Source organism: Canis lupus, chromosome 26 (genome assembly GCF_003254725.2).
Source record: "Canis lupus dingo isolate Sandy chromosome 26, ASM325472v2, whole genome shotgun sequence".
Taxonomy (NCBI): Eukaryota; Metazoa; Chordata; class Mammalia; order Carnivora; family Canidae; genus Canis; species Canis lupus.
The window spans coordinates 17,579,416-17,598,382 of NC_064268.1; the positions used below are offsets into that span (position 1 = coordinate 17,579,416).

The 18,967-nt window shown below is 55.8% G+C and overlaps 1 protein-coding gene across 6 annotated transcripts in view; it reads left to right on the top strand.

The window, feature by feature from the left end:
* TRPV4 (transient receptor potential cation channel subfamily V member 4) overlaps positions 1–18,967 on the top strand; it is a 36,681-nt gene that overhangs the window by 7,715 nt on the left and 9,999 nt on the right. For 2 of the 6 annotated variants that reach the window (XM_049101811.1, XM_049101812.1), the window contains exons 2-9: positions 7,802–8,218; positions 9,868–9,921; positions 10,385–10,557; positions 14,601–14,675; positions 14,800–14,952; positions 15,729–15,869; positions 16,611–16,909; positions 18,261–18,440. In XM_049101811.1, the coding sequence (XP_048957768.1) occupies positions 7,833–8,218; positions 9,868–9,921; positions 10,385–10,557; positions 14,601–14,675; positions 14,800–14,952; positions 15,729–15,869; positions 16,611–16,909; positions 18,261–18,440 (1,461 nt within the window). In that variant the 5' untranslated portion in view covers positions 7,802–7,832. Of the gene's footprint in view, positions 1–193; positions 331–7,801; positions 8,219–9,867; positions 9,922–10,384; positions 10,558–14,600; positions 14,676–14,799; positions 14,953–15,728; positions 15,870–16,610; positions 16,910–18,260; positions 18,441–18,967 lie in introns of those variants that run through there. The other 4 variants (XM_049101809.1, XM_035706355.2, XM_049101810.1 and 1 more) reach the window with 4 other exon arrangements.

Genomic DNA, 18,967 nt, shown 5'->3' on the forward strand with positions numbered 1-18,967 from the left:
GTTCCAAGGCATTTGCATCACCTCGAAAAGAAACCCTAGCCCATTGGCAGTCACCATCCCCATGCTCCCTCCCAGCCCCGACAAGCACTAATCAGCTCCCTGTCTCTGTGCATTTGCCTATTCTGGACATGCCCTGTAATGGAATCCCACAGCGTGGGGCCTTTTGTGTTGCAAGGCACATGCTCTTAAAACCACTCAGCCACACTACCTCCCGATGGCTCCTCCCCAGGGCTCGAGACCCTTGGAGGTAAATGGCTGCCCGGGAAAGCCAAGGACCTGTAGAATGAGGGACTGCAGTGGCCACACCAGCCTTGCCCTCTGTGGGGCCTGGTGAGTCACCCCAGCCTTGCCCCGCCTGGGTGGTGTGAGCTTGAGAGGGGCGCTCTACTGGGTGGTGGGGGCACCCTGACAGGACACTGCGGCTCTGTCTGCCCCGGACAGGAGGCCACTGTGAAGCAAACAGGAAGAGGGCTGGGCTGAGACCTGCTAGGTAAATACAGGCTGGCTGGGGAAGGTGCCTGGCATGGCCTGATGCCCCCCGCTGCTGCCGCCCGCCTGGGGCCAGGGAGCCTTGAACAGCCTGGCAGGCAGCAGGCTTTGCCTGGCCAAGGGGCTGAGCTCCCGGCCGGCTGCTCCCAGCAGCGGCTGCTCCAGGGTGGCTGTGAGTCCCAGGCTCTGGGCCCAGCCACTCTGCCTCCCAGACAGGCATACCTTCCTCAGCCCTCCATCTGTTTGCTCATCCTCCCTCTGATAATAATTAATAGTAATAATAAGAATACATGACATAGATGATGGATGCTAACAACAACCCATCTTTAGGGAGCGTGCATTCTCCCCCAGGTCCTGGGCTCAGTATTTTATACATTTATCTCATTTCAGCCCACAACAGTCCCCTGGGGTAGATGCTCTGACCATCACCATGTATAAGTAGGGAAACTGAGGCAAGGAAGCCCAGGTGACCTGCCCAGGGCCACACAGCTGGTGAACTGACCATCTGCCTCAGGGGCCTGTGGTTCCCACCAGCCACCCAGCATCCCGTTCCTCCTCCCCCTGCTTCCACCCTTCCTTCCCTTCTGGAGTCACCTGTCCTTGGAAAGTGTCCACTGAAGGCATAGGTTCTGGGGCTCATGGGTGTGAATCATGCCTCCCCCTCTCAGGAGCTGGGCAACTCTGTTGGAGTGACTGTACCTCTCTGAGCCTCAGTTTCCTTACTGGGAAGGCTTGAGGGCGGGTGTCGGACAGAGCTGGTGTTGTCTCTGCGGGACCTGTTTTCCTAACACCTTTCCTGCCCACACCCCTCCTCCAAGGCTGACCTGGAATGACAGGTGCTCAGAGTCATGTTTATTCCAGGGGACCACAGGAAGTGGGGGGGCACAGATGGAGGAGGAAGCACCCTGGGTCCCTGTGGGAGGCTCCCAGCACCCCCCAGGTCTCCGTGCTTCCCACCCACCTACGCATCCCCCCTTCCCACTCACCCATCTCTTCTTCCTCTGCCTTCTTTATCCCAACGCCTCAGCCCACGTGGTCCCCCAGTGCCCCCCGCCCTTTCTGGTCTCTGCACTTTGGATCTTGCCGGCTCCAGTCCAGACCCCCTCCTCCTGCAGCCCACCTTCATCGGGATGCCTGCTGCCTCCCTACGCCTGCACCCTCCGGCGACCTCAGAGGGCCCCTGCCTTACAGTTCAAGAAGGCAAATATTTCAGGATGCCCCATGCTGCCTCTGCAGGGTGCTGGGTGCTGGGGAGACAACAGAACTAAAGCAGTCCCTCCCTCATGGAACTCCAGAGAAGAGAAGGTGAATAAAGGAGTAATAGAAGTCAACACCCAAGTTTGATCACGGAAAGTGCTATAAAGGGAGGCACATGTGGCTTGAAGGATGAGCAACAAGGAGCTGGTTTAGACCAGAGGTCTAAAGGGAGGGGACCCAGCCAGGGGAGGAAGAGGGGACAGCTTTGGCAAAGGTCTGGAGGGGGGAAAAAGCCATGTGCTTCCCCCCCCCCCCCCCCCCCCCCCCCCCCCGTGCCCAGACTCTTTTGTTAGCTCTCCATCTTTTATGTTTCCCTGCCCGCCCCCCCAACAGGTGGCACTCCCCAGATGCCCACTGGAGTGAATCGATCCCAGGAGGGAGGGAACTGGGAGGAAGTAGCTCCCTGGAATTCATCCCCCCCTGGGGTGGAGCAGCCCTGCACGCCCAAACTTGCCACCAGATTTAAGCAGCTTTCCTGGGTCATGGAATCAGGAGGCTGGGATTTGATAAATATGTGCCAGAGTTTCCATGAGATCAGGCAAAGCCACGGGTGATGGTGAGGATGGGCCCCTTCGTCCACCCTGTGCATGGGGAGGGGGCGGGTGGGAGGCCAGGAGACCTCCACCCCCGCTGGACCTAAGATTCTCTGAGAGAAGGTTCACTCAGGCATGTAGTTGGCTGTTGATGAGGGCTTGCTCTGTGCCAGGTGCTTGACTCAACTTATATAATTCGCACAACGACCCAGTTAAGATCCCCCATGGACAGGTGAGGAAAGCAAGACCCAGAGAAGCTAAGTCTCTTGCTCAAGCCAAGGTCAGTGGGCCAAGCGCCTGGTCGGTCTGATCCAAATACACACTCTTTTCATCCCCCACTAGCTCCCTCTGGGGGAGAGACAGGCCTTGGCTCCCCAGACCGTGTCCCTGGGTCCCTCAAAGCAGAATACATGGCTTTCAGCTGTATTCCTGGAAAGCCTGGAGCCTCTGTCGGGGCAGAGAGGAAGGCTTAGGGACCCTGTGTCTCCTCACCCTGCTCGGGATCTCTGCACCCCTTAACTCAAGTCACTCCTTAGCCTCTCTGGTCTATACAGCCCTGAACACCACTGGACATGACTCTGCTTCTTGCTTTGTCCAGCTGTTTACTCTGCTCCCCACCAGAAGGTGAGTCCAGGAGGGCAGGGATTATTTGCAGGTTTGTTCACATCTATGTCCCCTGTACTTGGCACACTGGAGGTGCTCAGTAAACATTTGGTGAATAAATGAAAAGATGAGTGGTTTCTAATCCTGCTTCTTGGGCTTTGAGATTCAGATCCCCCTCCATTCATCCTGTCCAACCTCTCTCTGTGTGGACTACAATCTGGTTTATATTTATTTATTATTTTTTTAAAGATTTTATTTATTTTAATATTTTATTTATTTATTCATGAGAGACAGAGAGAGAGAGAGAGAGAGAGAGAGAGGCAGAGACACAAGCAGAGGGAGAAGCAGGCTCCCTGCAGGGATCCTGATGCAGGACTCAATCCCAGGATCCCGGGATCCCAACCTGAGCAGAAGGCAGACGCTCAACCACTGAGCCGCCCAGGCATCCCTACAATCTGGTTTTTATATTCAAAAGATGTGCTCAGTGCTTAAAACAGCGTGTGAAATCCACAGCTTTACATGGATGCAGTGGTGACACGCGGTGTGCATCACCTCCACGGCCTCGATTGGGCCCCGGGTGCCCCCCTCCCCCGCTGGGTGCTGCCCGCTGTGAAGGCCTCCCCAGGAGGGGTGAGCCCCCAAGGGCTCATCCTGGGCACACGCATGCGCACACCAACTGGGAAAGACCAGGAAGCAGACAGGACATTCGCATGAGCTCTCAGCCTCTCTCCCTGCCCGCACCCCCATCCCCAGCCTGGCATGGGTCTGGAACGTGTAATAGCAGCCTACGGGGCAAATTAGAACAGGGAGTGAGCTCTTTCCCTGACCACAGAGAACAGGGTAGCATTTGGGGGAAGAATTGCCACAGAGCAGCAGCGCAGCCCGAGGTGAGTGTGTGTGTGTGTGTGTGTGTGTGTGTGTGTGTGTGTGTGTATGCGCGCGCTTGCACGCTCGCGTGTATGTACACATGTATGCATATGCACGCATATGCTCCCTGGTGTGTACACATGCTTGAGGGGTGTGGAAGGAGCCCAGGCTTAGGATCCAGAGGACTTATTTTTTTTTAAGATTTTATTTATTTATTCATGAGAGACACAGACACAGAGGCAGAGACACAGGCAGAGGGAGAAGCAGGCTCCCTGTGGGGAGCCCGATGTGGGACTTGATCCCAGGACCCCGGGAACATGCCCTGGGCCGAAGGCTGACGCCCAACCGCTGAGCCACCCAGGCACCCCCAGAAGCCTTCTTTATGGCCGTTTGCTTCCTGGATGGCCTATGGGAGCCTCAGTTTCCTTAGCTGAAAATGGGAGCAGCTTTGGTGGCCAGGCCCTCGGGGGCCGGGGGTGCCAGGCTGCATGGGGAGCCCGTGCGTGTGCGTGAGGGGGCAGCGAGGGGGGCAGGTTAACGCACTATCGCACGACACCAGGTGAAGATGGAAGCACTCGTCAAATGCTCACTTAGACGCCCAAGAGACCCGCGATCTGCCTTAGGTCGCAGTCGCCCTACGGGACAGATGCTGTCACAGCCCTCATTTTGCAGGTAGAGAAACTGAGGCTCAGAGAGATTAGCAATAACCCTTAGCTCCCAGCTGTTGCGCAGCTGGAACAAGATACCATAAGCCCTCGGGGAGATGCCCGGCAGCTAGGCCAGGCCCCACCAAGCGAGGGGCGAGGGTAGCCCAAGCTTGGCCGCCGACTGCTCCGACTTGGATTCGGGCCTGGCTCAGTCCGCTCTGTGGCCGTGGGCAAGTCACTTCGCCTCTCTGAGCCTCAGCATCTTCATCTGTAGAACGGGAATGAGAGCCGTACCTGCCTCCAGAGCAGGGTTTCTTGACCTCAGCGCTGTTGACATTTGGGCTGATCACTCCTTGCGGTGGGGGCTCTTCTGTGCATTGTCATATTTATCGTTTCATCATAATTAAATGCTAATAATGATTACATGTGTCTCGCCTAAGGCTATGAGCAAGGAGGTGAGTGGCTGAGAGGAGGTTTGAACCTGGGGCTGGCTGACCTTAGACCCCTTGTCATGGAGCCCTCAGAAACCCTGGATGCCATCTGGGTTGGCATTCCTTAGGAGAGGGGGTGCAGGCATGGTGGGGGGTTGGAGCTCCCCAAAGCGGGGTGTCCATCTGGCTTTGCTCCAGTGAGGGAAGGGGTGTGGTAATCAGGAGTGTGTTGACAGCAGAGGCACGTGCCCCAATGCCTCCCCTCCCCTCACCCCTAGATCCCCAATGAGGTGGACAGGGGCTGTGCCCTGGGAAGTCAGTCTTCCCCCTCCATGCCTGCACCCCAGTGGATACCTGTCCTTGCCTCAACATGCTCCCCGTTCTTACAGAACAAAGCCATCTGACATCTCCAAGATCTCTAGAAGGAGGTGTGGTCACCCCAGTCTTACAAGTAGAGAAACCAAGGCTCAGAGAGGAAGTGATTTGTCCAAGATCACATAGCTGCTGGTGTCCAGGGCCAAGACAGGAACCAAGTACATCTGATGTCAGAACCTGTGCTCCTAACCCTCCCTCCTTTGATTAGAATCACCAACAGCCCCCCAATTTATTCCCAGGGTTGGCACTGGAAATGCCTGACCTCATTTAATTCTTCCCGCAAAGCTTTGAAAACCTGTTGCCTTTACACACATTTTTTAAAAAAGATTTTATTTATTTATTCATGAGAGACACAGAGAGAGAGAGGCAGAGACACAGGCAGAGGGAGAAGCAGGCTCCACGCAGGGAGCCCGACGCAGGACTCGATCCCAGGTCTCCAGGATCATGCCCTGGGCTGAAGGCAGATGCTTAACTGCTGAGCCACTCAAGCGTCCCGTTTACACCCATTTTATTTTTATTTTTATTTTTTTTTAATTTTTATTTATTTATGATAGTCACAGAGAGAGAGAGAGAGAGAGAGAGAGAGAGAGAGAGAGAGAGAGAGAGGCAGAGACATAGGCAGAGGGAGAAGCAGGCTCCATGCACCGGGAGCCCGATGTGGGATTTGATCCCGGGTCTCCAGGATCGCGCCCTGGGCCAAAGGCAGGCGCCAAACCGCTGCGCCACCCAGGGATCCCTACACCCATTTTATTTAAAGATTTTATTTATTCATTTCTAGAGAGACAGAGCATGAGGGGAGGGGCAGAGGAGGAGGGGGAGGGAGAAGCAGACTCTGTGCTGAACACTGAGACCATGATCTGAGCTGAAACCAAGAGTCAGATGCTTAAGTGACTCAGCCACCCAGGTGCCCCTGCATCCATTTTATTTAATTTTTAAAATTTTATTTATTTATTCATGAGAGACACACAGAGAGAGGCAGAGACTCAGGCAGAGGGAGAAGCCGGCTCCCTTTGGGGAGCCTGATGTAGGACTCGATCCCAGGACCCTGGGATCACAACCTGAGCCAAAGGCAGAAGCTCAATGGCTGAGCCACTCAGGCGTCCCTGCATCCATTTTAAAGAGGAGAAAACCGAGTCTCGGGGAGCTAAAGTGACCTCTCCCAAGGTCACACTGCATGTCAATAGCAACTGGGCCTAGAACCCAGAGCTGGGTCACTCTCGAGTCTAGCCTGTCCCTCCCCACTGGTGCCCAGAGAAGGGGCCAGTCCCCGGCAGGAGCGCTGACCCTCTGTATGCCCTGTTGTACCCGCCGAGAGAGGCCTCTGGTGGTACCCCCACCTCTCTGGCCCCAGCCTTCCCTCCTGGGAGTCACAAAACAAACAAGGCGGTAACCAGTGTTTATTTGCTCCTCTGCTAATGTGTTGGGCAGGGAGAGGAAGACCTAGAAAAGAGAGCTTTTCAGACATCTCCCTGCAGCCCGGGTGGGATGGCAAGAAAGTTCCAGGAAACTCGCCCACAGTGCACCGCAGAGGGCAGCGGCCTGCCAGCCAGCCAGCGGGCACCTGGCTCCTCCCCACCCTGGCTCCTGGCTAACATTGGGCCCGGAGCGGGGGAGACCTGGGTTCTAGTCCAGCTCTCCTCCCTACAAGCTGTGTGAGTGCCCCTCCTAAAGCTCCAGTCTTGCTGTCTGAGAAATGGGAGCAAATCACACTTTTGTCTGCGAGGCACCCTTCTAGGTGTTGGGGGTGCAGGAGTGAATAAGCAGAGGTGTTCCCTGCCTCCTGGGACTCACGGCCCGGGGATGAACTAATCCCATGGAGAGATGGTCAGGGAGGGCTTCCCGGAAGGGACAATTGAGCTGGGAACACAGAGGGTAGGAGTTAGCCAGACCAACAGGGGAGGTGAGGGACGAGCACTTGGCACTGGGGAGCTGAGGTTTATAGCAAGTCAGCTATAGTGTTGGGAACTCAGTTTCCTGCTCTGCCAAAGGGGAGTTAGAAGGATGGCACCAGGGAGGATGGAGGAACGCTGGCTCACACAATGGGATTTTTGTTTTTTCTGAGCACCTCCTGGGCCCAAAGCATACATTTTATGGTCATATTTTAGTTGGTGCCTGGCACTGCGCTGGCCATGGGAATGCATGCTCTCTGCTTGGACGTGCCCATTTTACAGGTGAGAAAACCAAGGCCATGAAATATCAGCTTGCCCAACGCCACATGGTTGCTCCACATGGTGTGGAGCCTGGATGGAGGCCCGCCCTGTGGGGTCTGAAGTTGGCTGGGTTGGGCAGGAGTAAGCCCCAGGCCCCAGGTTTGGGGTCCCAGGGTGACTCTGAGGCCCTTCCTCCTCCAGCTAATGCCCAGGGTGGTTGGACCGGAGGCACATTTGCGTTTCCAGGTCCCTAAAAGAGGCTCCTGTTGCAGCTTTTGCCCGGGGCCGGCAGCCAACCACATCTGGGAGTGGTCACCCCGCACCCCTGTCATTACAACGGTGGCTTTGAAGCAGCTGGCAGCAGTGCTGTTTGCCCACGTGGGAGGGGGCTTCCTGGAGCCCCCACCTCTGGCTGGGCCCCGCCTGACTCCCCTCCTGTTCCCTTGCAGGCCGAGCAGTGCAGACGGGTCTCGGGTCGGCATGGCGGATCCCAGCGAAGGCCCCCACACCGGGCCCGGGGAGGTGGCTGAGACCCCCGGGGACGAGAGTGGCACCCCCGGCAGCGAGGCCTTCCCCCTCTCTTCGCTGGCCAACCTGTTTGAAGGGGAGGATGGCTCCCCCTCCCCCTCCCCAGCTGACACTGGTCGCCCCGCTGGCCCGGGTGACGGGAGACCAAACCTGCGCATGAAGTTCCAGGGTGCCTTCCGCAAGGGGGTGCCCAACCCCATTGACCTGCTGGAGTCCACCCTGTATGAGTCCTCCGTGGTGCCCGGACCCAAGAAGGCGCCCATGGACTCGCTCTTCGACTATGGCACTTACCGTCACCACCCCAGTGACAACAAGCGGTGGAGGAAGAAGGTCATCGAGTGAGTATTGCTGGCCGCCTGGCCAATGGTCTCCTCTGTGTTGAATCCATCCATCCACCCGTCTGTCCATCCATCCATCCATTCGCCTACCTGTCCACCCACCTGTCCACTTTTCCGTATACTTGTCTGTTCACGCATCTGTCCATCCACTCACCATCCATCCATCCATCCACCGTCTACTCATTCATTCATCCAGCTACCTGTCTTTCCACCTGCTTGTCCACTTGTCCAATCCTTCTGTCCATCATCCACCGTTCACCTATGTCTCTGCCCATTTGTCATCTCTCGCTCCAGCCATCCACCCAGAAAACCCCTAAGAACCCCCTCAGGCCCCTGTGTGTACCTGGAGGACAGTCTTGAAGGCGGGAGATGACCCGTTGTTGCCTGGTCCTTGTCTGTCCCCCTTGCCGATCACAGACTCACGTACGCCCTTGGATGAAGCCCTTGCTTGGTCCAGAGCTGTCTCCTTTAGGCACTGAGTCACTGATTCACTCAGTGCATGTTCCTCAAGCACCTTCACTGGCACACTCATCTTGGAGGGTGAGCCAGGTAATAAGCAAGTAAATAGGCATGTGAACATACCATTTGCGTTGGGGGAGGTGCTGAGGTGGAGAGGAAGCTGATACAGGAAAGGTAGTCCAGGAGGGCTTCTCGGAGGAGGCAACATCTGAGCCCCACGCTAAGGGATGACAAGGAGTAGCCACACGGGGTGAGGAAGGTGTTCCTTTGGAGGGAAGTGCACACACCAGGGCTGCTGGCTGCCTCAGCCTCTGTTCAGGGGACAGCAAAGCGCCCCAGGGTCCCCATCCCTTCCAGGTCCTGCTGGAAGCTGGTGGGCTCCGTGTCTCCCTTTCCTCTCCCTTGGAACTCTTCCTTCAAGCCCTCACCACACCCCTATTCCAGACAGGGCTAATAGCTTTGCAGGGGCTGTGCAGGAACTGGGGGGGAGGGGGGGTGGCCACTAAGTGGCTGAGGTCCTAGAGGCCCTGAACACCACCTAATGAACCACGTCCCCTGGCCTGCTTCCAGCTCTCTCTGCCCCTGCAGCCCCTCCTGGCCTCAGTCTCCCCTCCCGCCCGCCCGGCTGCTATCACCTGTCCCCCTGGCTCCCCTCCTTTCTCCTCGGCTCCCTCCTTTCTGTTTCTTTCTCTGCTCTACCCTCCATTCATCTAAGGGGTTCTCCCTGTGTCCCACACACACCAGGCGCTGGGTACCTGGAGACCTAACAGAGACGATCCTTGCCCTTCCTGGGGCCCCCTGGGCTAGTGCCACTCCCAGCCCTTTGTCTCTTAAAATCTAGCACACAGTAGGTGCCTAAGTAGTGTTTGTTGAATGACCAAAGGAATATCCATTTTCTTCCTTCCTTTGTCTTTCTGCTTCCTCACTCCCAGCGCCTCGCCTCGCCTCGCCTCCTCGTGGGTCGTGTCCTTTCTCCACCCGCCTCTGCAGCTCAGCATTTCTCCTCCCACCCCCACAGCTCTGGACACACAGTGTCACCGTCGGCTAACATGTGCTGTGTCCACTGTATGGAGGGGGGTGCCTCGAACCTGGCACCCGTGTGCATGGTCTCATTTGTCTCAAATGTTTGTTGCGTGAATAAATCAATGAGCAAATGGCCCAATAAATCAATCAATTGCTTTATCTTTTAGCCCGGCGTTCCCCCTTTATTTTCTCGCTGTCTGTATCTCTTTCCATCTGGCTTTGTAAGTACTCAGTAACAGAAATGGAAGAGTGGATGGATGGATGGATGGATGGATGGATGGATGGATGGATGGACAGATGGATGGACAGATGGATGAGTGGGTGGGTGGATGGACAAATGGATGGATGGTTGGTTGGAATGATGGGCCGATAGGTGGGTGGATGGGTGGGTGGGTGGATGGGTGGGTGGATGGGTGGATGGATGGGTGGATGGGTGGGTGGATGGATAGGTAGGCTTATATGTTTCTTTTTGTCTGTTTCTACCCAACACACAGTAGGTACTAGGTAGGGTTTGTTGGGATAAAATATTCCTTTGTTTCTCCAGCTATCCATCCCTTGTCATCCTGGTCCCTCTCTAGGGCTCCAGCTCCCCCGCCCCCAACCACAACCTCTGGGCCCCTCAGGCGGGAGATAGGGTGGGAGGGGGTCGAGCCCTCCCATCACTCTGCCTTCTGCTACCTCCAGGAAGCAGCCACAGAGTCCCAAAGCTCCTGCTCCCCAGCCGCCCCCCATCCTTAAAGTCTTCAACCGGCCTATCCTCTTTGACATCGTGTCCCGGGGCTCTACCACCGACCTGGATGGGCTGCTGCCCTTCTTGCTGACCCACAAGAAGCGCCTGACTGACGAGGAGTTCCGGGGTGAGCCACCCAGGTGGGGCTAGTGGGTGGGCCAGCCAGGGGCTGAGGGAGGCCTGGTGTTGGGGGCCCCCTTCTCTCAGCATCTTCTCCTGGGTCGGTGGGCTGCACCGGCCATGAAGAGCACTGCATAGGGAGTCTGATCCTGTGTGTCCGTTGCCATATTACTTAAGCCCTCTGGGCTTTTGCTACCATCATTCATTCATTCATTCATTCATTCTTTCAGCCTTTGTTTATGGAAAGATCAGTGTTGTAGGTAAGCAGAGTCCACTCACCTGGGTTCAAATGACGCCTCCATCACTTAAGGGATGTGTGGCCTCCGTGAGACCCAGTTTCCCCATCTGTCAACCAGGGAGTAATCATAGCGTAGTCCTCGCAGAGCATTCCCACCCAGCTTTCAGGCTCCCCTCCCTCAGCCAGAGGCTCCCTAGTCAGCCTGCCCCACACTTTTCCAGCCCAGAGAGCTCACCCCTCAGCCTTATCTGGACTCCAAACCCAAAGTCCATCAGCTCCTCTGATGCCCCAGGCCTTCCCTGCAAATTGGCAAAGTTGGCCTGTGAGCCCCTTCACCTGAGTCAGTCACCTGTTATGTGCCTGGTACCGGATGTAGGAGCCATTATTAACTGGCCAAATGACCCCATGAATCAACATGGAATGCTAGGAACCGCAGCACCTGTTACAAAGGACAGCCTGTCTTGAGAAGGCCAGGGCAGTCTACTGCTCAGGCCTGATGACGTTCAGGGATGTCAAGGAGACATTTTTTTTTTTTTTTTAAAGATTTTATCCATCTATTTGACAGAGAGAGAGCACATGCAGGGGGAGTGAAAAAGGGAGAAGCAGGCTCCTCACTGAGCAGGGAGCCCAATCTGGGGCTTGATTGATACGGGGCTTGATTCCAGGACCCGGGGAATCACAACCTGACCCTAAGGCAGATGCCCAGCTGGCTGAGCCATGCTGGCACCCCCAGAGGGGGGGCATTATTTGAGGCTTCAAGTACTTCAGCTAAATTAAGTGGCCAAGCAGGGTGACCCAGCCAGCAGTACATTTTTCACATATGCCTCTACCAACTGGGGTCTTTGACACCAGCGCGATACAGTGCAGTTTCATGACAGTCGGAGGAGAATTCCTGAATTATCAAAAATATTCCTTCCTGGTGCTCAGCCGGCCGATGTGGCTGTTTGCGGCACGAGCTCAGAGTTGGGGCACCCTGGGGTTCCTCTCTGCGCTCAGAGGGTCTCACTGACTTCGTGAATCATCTCATTTGGAGATAACACCCACATCCAAGCCCAGACCGAAGGGTGCCTCCTGACCCCCACGTGCAGGAGGCACAGGTGGAGAAGTTGGGGGGAGAGCAAACCACCGTGTCTTCAGCGAGGCAGTACAGCTCCCGGCTGGGGCTTCCAAGGCTCTGGCTTCTCCTGGGTCTGCAGCTGAGTCGGGGGCTTCTCACCGAGGCCAGGAACCCTGGGGCCAGTGTATCTGTGTGCATGAGGGCGGGGGGTGGTCGTGCTTCCTGAAACTGGGGAGTAGTGAATGTTATTGGAGGATTAACCGGGAGACCCATGCTCGCTTGCTCGGGCCCCTTCTAAGGCCCTGCAACTAATTCTGAATTCATAATGGCGTGCTCGTTTTCATACACAGCACCCCCAAATTGTGTAAGTCTGAGGCCCTGAGAAACCTGGATCCGCCCCTGCGTGTTGTTCTAGCCAGAGGTTCAGGAGCTCGTCTGATTCTCAGGGGCATCTGTGACCACCACCCCTCAAAGTCTGACACCCTCCAATTTGACAGTAATTTTGGGCTTCCCCGCCCCCCGCCCCCAGGGCCCCCAAACCCTAGCAGCTCCCGCGGGCAGAGCCACTTCGCCACCTGGTGGTCGAGTTCTGGAACTGCGTGTCCCTCCCAGGTTCTGGGAAGATGCAGCTCTTGCCAAATCATCCCCGGACCAGGGCTGGCAGCTCCCCACCCTACGACAGCCTGTCTGGAGGTGTGGGAGCCCAAATCCAAGGTCTGGGTCCATGCCTTGCACAAACCACTTTGGGGTGTCTGTGGTTTGGAATTATCTGTGGTGACCAGCCCATCAGGTGCTGTGCGGGCATGGGGCGAACAATGACGAATGAAGCAGACACAACCCTGTCCTCAAGTTGCTCACAGTTTCCTGGGTGAGACCAACATCGATCAAGCAATCACAGAAATAAAAACAATTCTAAATTGTCACGTGTGCCGACAAGTGGCTGTGTTTGGAGGATTTGATCTAGCCAGGAAAATCTGGGAGAGCTTCCTGGGGGAGGTGACACTTAAGCTGAATCTGAATGACTTGTGATTAACCAGGTAAAACAAGAGAAAGGACCAGGGAAAGGATGAAGGGAGAGCATGTGCAAAGGCCCTGTGGCTTACTGTGATAGCATACAGAGATGACCCTCCAGCTGCTATGTGGATTGAAGGAAAGCCAGAGAGGCTGGTGGAAACCAGGCAGGTGTCTTGGGCCAGGGTGGTGGCAGTGGAGACGGGGAGTGGTGGAGGGATTGAATAAGACGTGTGGAGGAGAAGAGAGGGACAAGGCTGACACAAAGGTTTTTGGCTGGAGGGGGACACCATCCTATGCAGGCTGGGAGTGGGTTTGGGGAGTGAGCATGGAGAGCTGCAAGCTGCCTGAATTAGGAAATGGACTGACACTTCCTCAAGGCTGGAGCTGAGTGTGAGTGGGTCTGGTGAGGATCTCCAGGGCCCTTGGCCAGCTTTTAGGGCACCCCCACCCCGCACACATGCACATGAGGAACTGGAGTCTGCTCCCTGTGACTCTGGGCTGGGCGCCAATGGGTACGCCAGGAAGCAGCTGGGGACGAGACTTGCCCGAGACACCTCAGTCCTGGGGGGTGCTGAGACTGGAACCCAGGTCCCTGAGAGTCTCTCTTATTCTCCCCCACTGACTCCTGGTACCTAGGGAGAAATTCCTAAAGCACCTCCCGTGGAATAATAACCACAACAGAATATTTACTGAAGACTGTTATCTGCCTGGTGTTGGGCTCATCAACAAACATCTACCAGCTTTTCGATTTCCTCTGTGGCCTCAATTTTGCTAGAAAGGAAACCAAGGCAGAGGAAGGGTCACACAGGAATCGGGAGTAAAGCTGGGATTCGAACCCCAAGGTGCCTGGCTCCAGAGCAGGTGTCTCAGTTCACACCTGCGTCTCCCATTCCCGATCCCATTCCTGCTTCCGCCTTTCCCGAGCCCCCAGCATGATTTTGCCCCGTGCCTGGTTCACAGGGGTGTTCTCTTTTCATCAACTTGTTCTTTCTATTCTTTTTAAAGATTATTTATTTGAGAGAGACAGGGCGAGGGGGAGGGGAAGGGGCAGAGGGGGAGAACGAATCTCAAGCGGACTCCCTGCTGAGTGCGGAGCCCAATGTGAGACTTGACCTCATGACCCTGAGATCATGACCTGAGCCAAAACCAAGAGTGGATGCTCAACCCTCAACTGACTGAGCCACCCAGGCAGCCCTCATTGACTACCTCTTTTAAGATGTAAACCAACTCATGTAACCGTAAAAATTAACACAAGGGGAAGAACATTGCACGGGGATGTTGTCAGAAGGCAGCGTTAAGGACCTGTTTGTACCAGGTGGAGACTGGCTTCATGAGATTTGACAAGGAGTTGAAAATGCTCATGGCAGGCCTTCAGTGTTATTATTGCTGCATCTGGGACCCCAGAGCCCTCTCCTGCCCTTCCTGAGGTAATTTCATGTCCACTATGGCAGGCAGTCTGCACTTTGGGGACCACTGCACCCTGTCTGCTCCCCTCTAGGGGCACTGGTGTAAATACTTCACGGGAAGAGGAGCCTCTGTTCAAATAGATGGCAAATGGGGCCTGCTGTGTCTGACTTTTAAATAGATGGCTGAGCTTCACGGTCACCCTTAGCATATTAAAAGCTCTCGCAAGTGCTTAAAATAAATATGGTTGTCTTTGTTTAACCCAGGCTTCTTCACCATTTATTTGATTTTTAAAATTCCCTCCAAATTATGCTCTGGTAAATCCCAATCTCCATAGGCTGTGGCTTCCTACCTTTTGAAGAACTAACTGCCCCTCTGAGTTTCTTAGACCCCCTCAGCACCGTGAGCACAGGTAGGGAATGGGCTCAGAGGAGGGGTGACAGGGCCAGGACTCTGCCCAGTGCCCTATCCCCTGCCATCCAGTAGTCCCATACCACAGACTGAACGCCCCTCATCCTGTACGTTTATCCCCCCAGAGCCATCCACAGGGAAGACCTGCCTGCCCAAGGCCCTGCTGAATCTGAGCAATGGCCGCAATGACACCATCCCTGTGCTCCTGGACATCGCCGAGCGGACGGGCAACATGCGGGAGTTCATCAACTCGCCCTTCCGGGACATCTACTACCGAGGTGGGGTCCCGTGCCGGGGCAGGGGTGATGCAGGGTGGTGGTAGGGTGCTGTCCTTGCTCATCTGACCCCCACGCCAGCCCAAGAGCTTCCATCTATGCCCCAGGTGCCAGCATTGCAGCCAGGAACCGAGCATTGAATGACTCCCCTTTCCGATCTTGCCATTCTGAGTTTCAGAAATCCAAGATTCTGAATCCAAGACTCTGAGATGCAGTGAACCTAATGACCCATGGCCTTGGCACTCTGGACCGGAGATGCCATGGTTCCGGACACACTAAGGCTCTATGATAATTGTATGGGCCAGCATCGCTAAGAGGCAAAAATGACAGTAACCAGTCCCAGCTCCCCGGGTCTAAATTTTGAAATTCCATGAATCAGACTTGACCTTTCCAATTCCTGGATAGGAAGCTTCAAAGTCTGTGAATTTTATACTTGAGTCCAAAATTCTGTAAGATCACAATGCCCTTGTCTCCCCCTGGATTAAAGCCTCTCATGCGCCTGACAAGTTCTCACACTTGGGATCCTATGTGTGGGATCGGCTTGGAGTCTCAGTTATGCCTGCACCATGCAGTGCGGCACGGCAGGCCTTCGTGCAGCAGAGATCCCACGTCCGGGCAGCATCTGGGGGGTTCGTTTGCTGCCCTTGGGAGGAGCCGGTCAAGGCCTGGGCCTGCAGCCTCCATCTGACTTCCACACTATGCACCCTGCCCCCTGCCCTCAAGCCGGGTCCAGTCCCTGCCCCCGCCGGTGACAGTCCCTCACCACCCCCACACTCCAGGTCAGACCGCCCTGCACATCGCCATCGAGCGGCGCTGCAAACACTATGTGGAGCTCCTGGTGGCCCAAGGAGCTGATGTCCATGCCCAGGCCCGAGGGCGCTTCTTCCAGCCCAAGGATGAGGGAGGCTACTTCTACTTCGGTGAGGACGGGACAGTGGGGGCTGGGGGTACATGGTGGTGTCCACAGCCCTGGCCCCTCTCAGACACTAGAGCCCTGCTGGCCAAGGGCTCAGATGGGGTCCCACGTGCTGGCTGCGTGTCGGTGTCACCGAGGTCTTGCCTATGAGGGGTAGAGCATGCTCTGGTCTCCTGGGGTCTCAGCTCCCCATCTGTACAGTGGGGATTATGAGAGCCCCTAGCTCTGTGATGGGTGTCCGCCCCGCACCCTGCACCCTGCACCTTGTCGTGCACACCCTTTAGTTCCACTGAAGCCGGGACTGGTGGTCAGATGGCAGGGCCCAAGCCTCATCGCCACCATGTCCCAGTTGAATCCACCCCGCTTAAAGGCGCACATTATTTGGGGCGCCTGGGTTGCTCAGGGTCTGCTTTCCACTCAGGGCGTGATCCTGGGGTCGCGGGATCAAGTCCCGCATCAGGCGCCCCGCAGGGAGCCTCCTTCTCCCTCTGCCCGTGTCTCTGCCTCTCTCTGTGTGTCTCTCATGAATGGATGAATAAAATGTTAAAAAAAAAAAAAAAAAGGCACACATTATTTGAAGTTCGGGGACAAAGTCCGTCAAAGAATCCCTCAATGCCTCCAAATCGCAAAGGGACACCCCGTCTCCCGCACGTCACCCACAAAAACGCACAACCGGCCCGGCCCGACACGCTGACACCGCCTGTCGCTGCTGTGCCCGGCGCCCCCGCTGACCCCCCCCCCGCAGGCGAGCTGCCCCTGTCCCTGGCCGCCTGCACCAACCAGCCCCACATCGTCAACTACCTGACGGAGAACCCGCACAAGAAGGCGGACATGCGGCGGCAGGACTCCCGAGGCAACACGGTGCTGCACGCGCTGGTGGCCATCGCCGACAACACCCGCGAGAACACCAAGTTCGTCACCAAGATGTACGACCTGCTGCTGCTCAAGTGCGCCCGCCTCTTCCCCGACAGCAACCTGGAGGCCGTGCTCAACAGTGACGGGCTCTCGCCCCTCATGATGGCTGCGAAGACGGGCAAGATCGGGGTGAGTGCGGCGGCGGTGCACACGCACACACGCGTGCACACCCCCAGGAGGGGCTGCTGTGGCCTGCGTCATTGCTAACACGCACACCCCCTCCTATCATGCCAGCCCCATTGTGCACATGTCCTGGCTCGAGACCCTGCTGTGGCCCCCTATTGTCCAGCCAAACTCCCCCACTTCACCCAGAGCCTGTGTCCTCATCCCGTGCCCCCGGATGCTCGGGTCCTGCTCCCACCAGCCAGGACAAGCCACTGATAGAAATCTGAGTCCCAGGCCCCCAGCCCTGTGGAAGTCCCCTGTCATCCCCTGCCAGGGTCCTAGCTCAGCCCCTCACCTGCCGAGCAGCCCTGCACAGCTTCTTTCCCTCGCTGGCCTCTTCCCGGAGAGGGTTTCTCGGGCCGGGCGCTACTGACATTTGCCTCTGGGGTGTGCGGCCTGGCCAGCGCAGTGTAGGGTGTTTAGCTGCATCCCTGACCTCGAACCACCAGATAGCAGGGGTACTCCCCGCCACTGTGACAGCCCCCCGCCGAACTCTCCAGACATTGCCAGCTTGTCCCCTGGGCGGCACCGTTGCTCTGATTGAGAACCAAACCTGCAGGGCTCTGCAGTCAGGAGCACCTGAGTCCAAAGCCCCGCTCAGCTACTTCCCAGTGTGTGGCCACAGCCATCTCCCCTCCGTGCCTCAGTGTCCTGTTCTGTAAAATGGGAATGAAAATAGCACCCAGGGGTATCATGTGCCACTAGATAGGGTGATCCACTTAAAGCTCTTTAATGAAGACCCTGGGATGGGTAGTAAGTGCTCAGTAAATGGCAGGTATTATTATCGTTCTATTAAAAACATAGCAAAAGCTACTAAAATTGCAATTTATTTGAGAGTCTTGAGGCAAAAGCCTGAGTTTCAATTCTGATTTTGTCCTATTAGCCTGTGTGGCCTTGGGCAGTGGCCACCCCCTCTCTGTTCCTCAGTATCCCCTGCGTGTAAGCTAGTAAGATAGTAGCAGTAGCATCAGGAAGGACTGGATATAACAATTATTCCTAGATTTAACATGTTAATAAGATTGATTTGTTGTTTTAATTATATAAAAAAAATGTCCATCACAATTCTGGTTTTTAAGGCTGGGCTGGTTCAGTCTGGCTTCAGCTGACTGCTTGTGTGGCCTCAGGGAGCAAACACCCTGACGTGAGCACAGGGGTCTGGCATGACCATAAACATTTCCTCCCTGCTACCTCCTGCGGTCTGGGGAGGCACCACCTGATGGGCTGTGCAGGGCCACCAGGGATCCCTCTGATGTGGGGGGCTGAGCATCGGTGTCCCTCCCCGGGGCTCCCTGACCCTCTCTTTTCCCCCATGCAGGTCTTTCAGCACATTATCCGCCGAGAGGTGACAGATGAGGATACAAGGCACCTGTCCCGCAAGTTCAAAGACTGGGCCTATGGGCCGGTGTATTCCTCGCTCTATGACCTCTCCTCCCTGGACACGTGTGGGGAAGAGGCCTCTGTGCTGGAGATCCTGGTGTACAACAGCAAGATCGAGGTGAGCACCGGGGCACGGGACAGGGCCTACGGACGGTGTGGGGTGGTGGCTGCTGAGAGCAGGCAAGGGGCCCTGGGGCCGGGAGGGGCTCTGTAACACATGCTGTGTGACTCAGGACAAGTGACCCAACCTCTCTGAGTCCCAGCTTCCTCTTTTGTAAAATGGGGAGAAGAATACTTCACGTCCCATAGGGTTGTTGGACGGACCAACTGAGTTCATTTGCAAACAGCCTGGCACAGAATAAACATTATATGTCAGCTATTATCATTAGTAGTCGTTAGATGAAGTTTTGAAAGCTCCTTTTTCCCACTTAACAGTATTTCTCGAACATTGTTCTGCACCATTAAATATTCCTCTGCAACATCATTGCTGCGAGTAAATGTACCACATTCTAATTAACCGTTCCTCTATTCTTGGTCATTTGGGTTTGTTTCTGCATTTAACTCTCAGGAATAACACTGCACTAGCATCTCTGTGGCTGCATTGTTGCACAGATCCATGGTTATGAAGAAACTCAGTCATTAACG